Raw genomic sequence first — 9,352 nt, 5'->3', positions numbered from 1 at the left:
CAAAATTATTTTTTGTGCATTGACTCACATATATTTGATATCACTGGATCACTCACAATTAGGAAAAGTTGAGGAGACAGGGGGAAAAAAAAACACCTGATGATAACCAGAGACTGCAGCAAAAGACTTTTGGGCTTGTCCCGGTACTCTGTGATAAGACCCAATGAACTTGACAAGCAGGAGGGGAAACTGGGTCTCACAACAATGCTGCACAGTCAATCGCAGTAAACAGGCCAGTGAAGCCAGAAAGGTAGAGCTGACTGAAGATCACTCCCAGGTGTGTGATTAATTTTTGCAATATTTAGTTTTCATAACTTTTCAGAACTACTTAGCTCTAAATAGTAAAACACAACCAGTTTTTTTCTTTCTTTTTTTTTTACTTTATTCATTAGATTTTTCTCCTGATTTAGTCAATTTTTCACCATGTCTTAAATCAATAATATTAGAATATAGTCTACACCTTTTTATCCTCTTATTCATACAAAACCTTTTCAACCTAGATGATTAACGTTATTAGTTAATTTTTGTTTCCTCCTTTCAAGAGGGCTGTTCGCTTTGAGCTCAGCTTTGACAACACTGCCCTCTGTTGGTCATTCTGTGCACTTGCAAGGTGCTGCAGAGAAAAATGCAAGACAAGCTACCATCAGCCTTCAATATTCAAAAGAAATTCACCAACATCACAACCAAAAGATGCAAATAAACTTAAATAATAATTAAAAAGAACCAAAAAAATATAAAAATGGGTTTCAGGTGTGTCAACAGGACGTGACCTAAATTTAGGCTTCGAACTTCTGTAATTTTTTATTGAATTTCACTAGGGTCTCTTAGACCATATGCAGTAAAAGTAAGATTTTTAGAACAGTAAAGCTGAATCAGTTACTGACCAGTTTAAAATGATGAATCACTTCTCCGGCGGTCAGAGAGCTTAGAGTAAAGACGATTTTATTAGTGGGTATATTTACACTTCATCAAGACTATTAAATTGTTACCTAAAGGGCCTAAAACTTTGAACTTTTTCTGAATTTATCAGCACTGGTGACAGCATGACAAATAGCACAATTACCTGCTTCGTCATGGTGTTTATCCTCATTGCTCTTATGACTGCTCTATAAAGGAGTGTCAAATAGAAAATATAGATTTTTTACAGTAGAAAATCTTTACCAATGTGCCTAAATGTAATTTGAAAAAAAAAGGCTTTGTGTGTGACGAGAAAACACTTGGAGGCAACTCCCAAAAGCATTTTGCAGGAAATCCTTACTTTAGCTGAACGGCAAAATTAAAGTAGGAAACGAGACTGTCCTTTAAATAACCCAAATACATTTTAAAAAGTAGTAAAATAATAAAGAAATAGTACATTATTGAAGATTATCTGTTTGTGCCCCACTATTCACGAGTGTTTGTATACTTTCCTGAGTTCTTATTGATTTTAATTTAAAAAGTCACAATAACTAATAGATTATGTAAAATATTATAATTTTTATTTAGTCAACATGAAAGTGATTCCAGCCTTTATGGCTCAACTTAATGGAGTAAAAATAGGGTTATTTTTTTATATTTCTAATCAGTAGTTAAACTTCTTCAGTTCTTCATGTCTTGACTGTCCAGAAGGTCAGCAGAAGTCTTCCTGTCGTCACTTCTGAGTTCTTCCTCTGAAGAGTCTTCAGAGCTGTTTACTACAGCAGCGCTAAGCGTGTGGAGCTCCTCCAAAACACTCAGGAGTCTCTCTTGGAGAAAACAGAGTTAGCCCTGTGTGAATGTTAGGGTCTAAAATATTGGTTACGATTAGATTAAGGATATTTCTCAGCACCTGCAGGAAGGTGGACCTCTGCTTCAACAGAAGTCCTCTTCTCTGAAGGAGTTTCTCGACTCTGTGCGTGTTCTGCCATCGGGGCCTCTTTAGAGGCCATGACCTAAAGCACAGTCACGTTAAAAGACACACACACACACATTTCTTGTATAGCGTTTTTGTTTTAAAGTCTGTTCTTACATGTAGAAACTTTTTGCTCCCCTCCATCTCCTTTACATGTTTATTCAGGACATTTTGTTTTGTGTTTTCACCCCCCCAGTTTGGAGTTTCTGTTATCTCATCGTGTTGTCTTGCTGCCTGTCTCTGAAACTGCAGCAAAGTCATAACTGCAACAGACAAAACAGACACATCAGAAGCCACAGGGACATGATCTTCCATCACACGGCTAATATACTGTGCAAACAGATTCGACCATATTAAATTACAGTCTGCATCAGTAATAAACCTCGGCGCTCTGACGTGGAGCTGCGACAGGCAGCGACGAGGATCTACCTGCTCTGGTGTGCTCTCTGCGGGCTGCATGCAGCTGGAGCTCAAGCTCTTTCGTTTTCTCAGCGTGCGCAGCCTCAATCGCAGACACTCGTTCCTGCAGGGCTGGAGGAGAAGAACAAATGCACCTCAGGGGATGAACTCAACTTCAGTGCATCAATGGATCAATTCTCCTTTCCAGGGCAACATAATGAAACAGCACAAAGGAACGAGTAAAAGACACTTCTGATCACTTTTTTTTTTTTAAAGGAAAAAAAGTTGTGTTTTTGCAGCCTCTTTTCCCCGTTGAGGTTTTTTCTGTCTGTTTACCAAAGTGTTGGGTGTAATTCTTTCTTCCTCTCTCCTTTGCTGCCTGGCAGGTTCTCAGGCTGTACACCTGCCTGCAATCATTCATCTCATCAACTCAGCAGTGTGTCATGCCAAAATCATAATCCACTCATCAATTGTTTGTTGCTCCAACTAATGTGGATGCCTGCATGCCGACCTGCCAGTCAGACATCCTCTTCAGCCCTCTGCCTTCAACCAACACAATCCTAAATGATTCAGAGAATCAGCACTTCAGCTTTCCTTCCCTCTATATCTGGGTTTTAGTCTCCACAGTTGGATGGTTTTGTGGTATTTTTCTTCACTTTTTTTCCTTTTTAGGTACTATTTTTTGTAAAAAAAAAAAAATAATAATAATAATAATAAAAATAAATAAAAATTCCTCTAAAGGAAAGTAAACACTTATGGTAAACGGTAAATGTGATGCCTGCATCATCACTTAATATGGAAATCAAAAAGAACTGAAGCTAAGGAATCCAGTAGTGTTACGTTTTTACAAGGTTTGACACAAAATAATAAAAAATTGGATAAATTATTAATTAAAAAGCAAAATAAAAACATTATATGAAGACATATCCTAAACATTTTACACAAAATTTTGTTCTGATTTCCAGATATTTAAAAAAGTGTTATTCTTCCAACTACCAGAGAAAAAAAATAAGCCCCATCCTTTTCCACTTAGTAACATTGAAAAGCCTTAAATGTCCTCTTAGATACCAGATGAGTAAATTTAGTAGTAGAGAGGTTGGGAAATATTGGGGTTTAAAATACCCTCTATAATGGACAACTTTACATTTCTGGTAGTCAGGAGGACATGAACAATAAGAATGTGAACAATGTTCTTTATATCTTTTTTTCTCAAAGCTGATCAGTTTTTAACAAAAGTTTCAGTTTGACATGGTTGACTCCACTTGATCAGCTGGAGACATAGTGTCCGGGTCCCCGTAAGGCTGCTGAAGCATCAAAACAAGAACCTTTCCAGAAAAGGCCAGTTCCGTTCAAAGTCAAGTCGCTGCCTCACCCTGCTGGTTTCGCTCTTGCTGGTGGAGCAGCTCACAGGGAAGTGTCTCCAAGCTGATGCTGGTCTCATCCAGCTGTGCCTGGATCTGCTGCAGCCTCTGTTCCGCCTTCTCTTTACCGGCTAGAGCCTGTTTCACCTCCATGCAGCTCAGCTCCAGCTCCTGCTCCAGCTGCCTGACTTTACTCCCATCTGCAGACAGAAGAAGTCTAATCCCAATCATGGATTCCAGAAAAGTCATAAATCAAAACATGATCTCACATTGTTCCTTCAGATCAGCGAGAGCTTTCTCAATGAGCTCTGGGGTTCTTTTGAGCTCTAGACTCAGCCTGTCTCGCTCCTCGCAAATCAGACCGTATTCCGTCTGCAAGTTTGTCAAGCTGCAAGACAAAAAATACTATAAGAAGACGAACTGTAAGAAAATGCAAAGTTAAAAATATCAATAAAACAGACAATCAAGTCCATATAAACTTGTTATTAATACAGTTTTTACCCTTCTCAAAGAATTCTTAAATTTTCATAATTCAAATAATTCAAATCTTTGACAGGGTTGAAGGGAAATGTTGCTTTTGATGCAAAATGATGTCACGTCTTAAATTATGCAGTGATATTTAGAAGATCTATTTTGTTCAAAATCTCGGATCACTGTTTCCATAGAACAAAACAAAAATACTCGTGAACCTAATTTTGAGTAGAAAATCTAGACAAATAGAAAATATGATTGCATATACTCTTTACACTTTAAATGAAACATAAAAAAATAAACAAAAAAATAAAAGTGCTTGATGTCATTGTGCCCAAAACTACAAGTGTCCCAGTTCAACAAATATTTATTTGAACTGGGTTTATTTAGTTAAATAAGATCTGATGGGAAAAACTCATGTGAACCATTTTTAATTATCCAATCAGGTCTGTTTGTGCACGACAATCATCTGATTGTGAACCTATACCTGTTCTTTTCTTGCTTTGGTGGTTGACACGCCTGCTCAATTTTCTGCAGAGCCGCTCGCCTCATGACCAAACCTGCAGAACCAAAACAGTATTCACTGAAATGTTGTATGCACGTCTATGAGGAAGAATTTCTGTCAACAAGCTAACCCCAGAAGCCTTACACTGGATGGTCTCCACTCTTCTAGAAGCAAAAGAGAGCCTCTGGGTAAAAGTGTTTAGCTTTGTTTTAGCAGAGTCTACTTCTGCGGTCTTGCGGTCAAATTCCTTCTGGAACCTGTTGAGAAAAAACTGCAATAAATACCATTGAGGAAATACAGAAATGAAAATCAATTTGTATCAAATAAAAGTTACCTCTGCACAGCTTCTATCAGGATCTTGATTTCAGCCTCTGCTCTCTGGTTCTGTGACTTCAGCTCAGCATTTTCTCTCTCAACTTTTGTTAAATCTTCCCTCAGTGTCTAGTTTGATAACAACATATTTTTAGAAAAGCGACATGCAGACACATCTTTATAGTGTCTTTATGAGCTCAGACGTTCTGATGCTAACCTCCTTTTCTACCTTCTCCAGGTCCAGCTCTGCCATCCTGTCTTGCAGACTGTGTTGGAGCAGACGGTTCTGGTGCTGCTCCTGCTGGAGCTGCTGCTCCGTGGATCTCACCTGAGACAGAACAAGTGTTTTTTGGTTAAAAATAACACTGATGAAATGTACAGAGTTTGAAGAACAAATGACTTTTTTCATACATCAAAAAGAACTTTGTCTTTTTCTCTTCTCGTCTCAATGTCTTTAGAGCGAAGCTGGACGCACAACTTGAACACTTTCTCTCTCCACAGCTGAAGCACTTGAAGGATGTCAGGCTCCTTCCATTGGAGAGGATCTGCAGAGGTTTGCTATAAAACACACATACTTTCTTCAGATAAGGTTTAAATTTAAAAACACATTTCCAAAGCATCCTAAATGTTCATCTCCAAATCTCCAAAATAGACCAAAACTCTCAACATTACAACCAGTAATATTTAGCTGTTAATATACACACAGTATTCAAAATATTTTGAGGAGAACTCCCCCCTCCCCTGCAAAAAATTCGGTTTTATATACATTTTCACTAAAATAACTAATAAATATTTATTAATATGAAAGTGTGAGTGTTATTAATGATTGTTTAACAATTTTATATATTCACAGGTACCTAAAGCATCTGAACAAAAGAGAAATCTGTTACTGTTGGTAACATTTTGTTTATGATTTTAACTTTATTTGCTTATTTTCAACTTCAGGTGTAAGTCATAAAATCTGTTTGTTTTTTTCAGGATAGGGCTGATTAAGATATTGTTTGATAAATAGAGATAAAATATTTTATACCAGCCCAATTAAAGTACATGGATAAGGACCCAGAAGTTTAGTGGGACCAAAAAAATATTGTGTAAAAAAAAAAAATACTTTATCTATATGATCTTGTAGTTTTTTGGATCATTTTTTGGATCTTGTTTCTTCAACATGATTTAGCTAAAATGTGACCACAGTGAAAGGCATGACCAACTAAGCACTGATCTTTTCCTTTAAGCAAATTAGGGATGAGACGTGAGTAAAACCAAGAGACATTAGTAGAACCCTGGGAGTTCACACAGTAAGCTGTGATTGTGACCCATTTCCTTAGATGATGGTTTTCTGAATGAACTAAAAGTAAAGTTGGGAAATGTGTTTGGGTCAGTGATTATGATGTAGATTAGTCTTTAGACAATTTTCTATAAATTGTATACATTAATGTATAAAAGCAGCCTAATGTTTAAACGGGAAATCAGTAGCTTAGCCAGAAAGACGAGGTCTTGGCTGTAATAAACAAAGACTTCTATCTTGAAACACTCACCTTCTTAACCAGCTTCTCCTCTTGGAGGGTGAGAATCTCATTTACAGAATTAAGTCTGACAGTCAGAAGCTCAGTGGTCGTCTGAAGAGCCGCCTTCTCTTTGTTTAGCTTCTGTAAAATGCACAAGATTAGAAGCAGAAACACTGCACGGTTTTGAATTTAAAAATGAGTTTCTCTTTTGCTTAATGTTTTCTTTTTCTATGGTGTGGTGAACAGAAGCGCTTGCAATTTACTGCCGATGTCTTTGATCAGTACAGTTTATTTTGTCTGAACCTCAATAGTTTCCTTTAATTGTTCCTTCTCTCCTCTCTCTGGGGTGAGCTGGCCGATGTAATTTCTGAGGCTCTGCAGTGTCGCAGATTGGGTCTCGAAGGCTCGTCCCACGTGACTGAAAGTAACAATACACACTAATAAAGAAGCAGTGAAAGAAAAAGAAACTAAGGAACATTAGCGAATGTGAACACATAGTGCTTGAAATGCAAAGCTGCACCTTAAATGTTCTTTCAGTTCGTCCCTTTCAGCTGACGCCTCCATCAGAGCGCTCTGTAACTGCAGCACTTTTGTGGACATCGACTGGAGCCTGTCCTGTAATTCAGAGTTTGCTTGTCTTGCTGTGTCCAACTCTGTATAGTGCGATGCGTTTAAATGTTGCAACTGGAAGTAAGGAAAGAAAAAAGAAGAAAAATGAATCCAAACTGATCCCACTCAAGCAAAGGGTCTCACTACACTTGCTTTACTGCAGGAAACATCAAGAGTTCAGCAGAACTGATGCCAGCTGACATGAGTTCTTGGAAGTGAACCCTTTGTTTGACAGAAGGTCAATAAAATCAGTAAATAAAAGGTTTATAAAATCTTGCTGCGACAGGCTGCGCCACAAACCTGTGCCTCCTGCATCTCCTTCATTTTCTCCAGTTGTTTGGAGAGTCTGAGAGCCTGCTCTTTCGCCTCCTCTTCAGCCTGCAGCCTACTCATTTCAACCTTAAGAGCAAGCTCTCTGGATTCCTGTTTGCTTTTTACCAAAGATCTCCTCAGCTGGGCTATCTCCTCTCCACACTCTGCTTTCACTTTTTCCAGCTGCAAAACACAAAAACATGAAAAGACTGAAGACTCAGCGTTTGTGAGAATATAACACTCCAGGATGTTCCTAAAAGCTAAAAGGGACACTGCAATCTGTGGAGAAAATGCCAGATCACAAACTGACAAAAGGAGTTAGACAATGTCAGTTACTCCAGGGGCGACTCTTGTGTAAGTCAGTGTGGACATAAAATGTTCTGTGAGTAAATATCATTACCCGCAACCTCATCATCTCCTCCTGTCCTCTGCTGAGGCTAAGCTCCTCCCTGACTTGGCTGAGTTCTGCTTTCGCCTTTGATGCATTTTCTCGAGCTACTTCCAGCTCATGGGTGCACCTGTTGCACAAAGATCATGTCAAGTTCATCCTGACATGTTTTTAATATACTCTTCAGAGGTAAGCTGTGCAGAAAAATATGAAAATCAAATAATCAGACACCAAAACAGAGTGAAAAAAGTGTGATACCTGCACAGGGTGATCTCTCTATCTTTCATTTCTTCTCTGTATTTCTCTGCAGCTTCTTTCAGGGCCTCCACCTGACCCTTTAACCTCTCAGCTTCAGCCTTGTGTTTTTCCATCCCAAGCTGGTGCTGTGACTCCCATGTGTACTGTTGCTCTCCTTTTTCTCCAAATCTGTTTTCAAGGAAATAATCTTAATGACACAGAGAAGATTAAAATTTCCTTTCAGACCAACAACTCAGAAATAAACCTCAACCTGTGTGCTGCAGGCTGACCCCCAGCTTCGTTTGCTCTTAAGAAGTCTCCTTGTAGCAGGATCATCTCCCGATTGTCCTCACGTTGAGGAAAGGTGAAGCATGGACCGGCAAGACTTGGATCCCTGGGTCCTGATATCGGAACTGGGTTCCTCCAGGTAGTCTGAGGTGAAGTTTTAGGACCTACTAGAACCCCTCTGTGGGCTCCAGATGATTGAACACCCGATTCAAAGTGTGACGGAGGCATTAGGTCCCCCTGGACATTGGCTAAATAACAAAAGCAGTACGTGTATTTTACTGTGTGTTTGGTTCCATTAGCTTTTTTAGCGTATAAAATTACAAAGACATGCTTACATTACAGGTATATGATAGTAAGAAGGGCCCTTTAACTTAGTTTACCACCGAACTTAATTAGACATTTTTAGCTACACTGTCTAAAAGCTAACGTTACTTCGACTTGTTCAAGCTGTCAAACTTTAACTTACTTAAATGCGCCGGTGAAATAAAGTCCGTAGGAACTATTAGCTTTTCTTTGACGATATTTTTCCTCTCCATGTTTAACGGCTGGTAGAAAAAGACAGGAGACGGTCAAAATTGTGCCTTCAAAAACAAGGAGAACACTGTTTACGTTCCCATGAGTCTTTTCGTCACTTTTCGTTACCTTAATTACTGTTACAAATGTTTTGCAGTAACTATAAACGTGCACAGTTTGCTAATTTCTAACACTTTTAATTAATTAAAAAAAAAGTAAAATAAGATACATGAAATGTATTGATTTTTTTTTTAAAACATTTAGAAAAATACGAAAATTGCGCACTGCATCATGGGAAAATGGAAGGGGGGGTTGAGGCGATTGCGTGATTTTGCCCTAAATATTGACTTAAAGGTTTTTCGTCCGTGTTTACATACTTTTTGCTCCTCCACAGACTTTTAAAAAAAAATAACATTGCAGGCTAAAAAATAGTTAGAAAAAGAAAATAAAACTAAATTGTGTTCTAGATAATTGGATACAGAATTACTTAGATGGTTGTGTTCCTTCATTTAACAGCAAAGCTGCAGAATTGTAACTGTACTACTAACATACATTTATATTTTAAAAATGTTGTATCAGTCT

At 38.2% G+C, this 9,352-nt stretch overlaps 1 protein-coding gene across 3 annotated transcripts; it reads right to left on the bottom strand.

Annotated features, from left to right (window-relative positions):
• Nucleotides 1-1,456: 1,456 nt before the first annotated feature.
• Nucleotides 1,457-9,071, bottom strand: cchcr1 (coiled-coil alpha-helical rod protein 1). Of its 3 annotated transcripts, XM_011483612.4 has the most exons (20): nt 8,900-9,058; nt 8,724-8,802; nt 8,241-8,505; nt 7,991-8,158; nt 7,745-7,862; nt 7,333-7,527; nt 6,944-7,107; nt 6,727-6,841; nt 6,454-6,564; nt 5,330-5,476; nt 5,136-5,246; nt 4,941-5,047; nt 4,751-4,863; nt 4,589-4,661; nt 3,900-4,018; nt 3,642-3,830; nt 2,300-2,401; nt 1,988-2,133; nt 1,808-1,910; nt 1,457-1,724 (listed from the first exon to the last, which is right to left on the bottom strand). In XM_011483612.4, exons 2-20 carry the CDS (start codon nt 8,791-8,793, stop codon nt 1,579-1,581), a joined length of 2,562 nt encoding a protein of 853 aa, XP_011481914.1. In that variant the 5' UTR covers nt 8,794-8,802; nt 8,900-9,058; the 3' UTR covers nt 1,457-1,578. The 3 variants fall into 3 exon arrangements, with proteins under 3 accessions (XP_011481914.1, XP_078787394.1, XP_078787393.1); XM_078931268.1 differs by having other exon boundaries at nt 8,593-9,071; XM_078931267.1 differs by having other exon boundaries at nt 8,724-9,058.
• Nucleotides 9,072-9,352: the final 281 nt, after the last annotated feature.

Source organism: Oryzias latipes, chromosome 14 (assembly GCF_053564925.1).
Source record: "Oryzias latipes strain Hd-rR chromosome 14, Olatipes_Hd-rR_3.1".
Lineage (NCBI taxonomy): Eukaryota > Metazoa > Chordata > Actinopteri > Beloniformes > Adrianichthyidae > Oryzias > Oryzias latipes.
This window is presented reverse-complemented; position numbering and strand designations above follow the sequence as displayed.

Excerpts from the sequence above, each read along its gene's own strand:
- cchcr1 (XM_078931267.1), bottom strand. The coding sequence starts at position 8,793 with ATGGAGAGGAAAAATATCGTCAAAGAAAAGCTAATAGTTCCTACGGAC. Across the intron at positions 6,565-6,726 it reads AATTAAAGGAAACTATTGAG|AAGCTAAACAAAGAGAAGGC; the intron begins GTTCAGACAAAA and ends TGCATTTTACAG. Across the intron at positions 1,911-1,987 it reads GGAGCAAAAAGTTTCTACAT|GTCATGGCCTCTAAAGAGGC; the intron begins GTAAGAACAGAC and ends ACTGTGCTTTAG.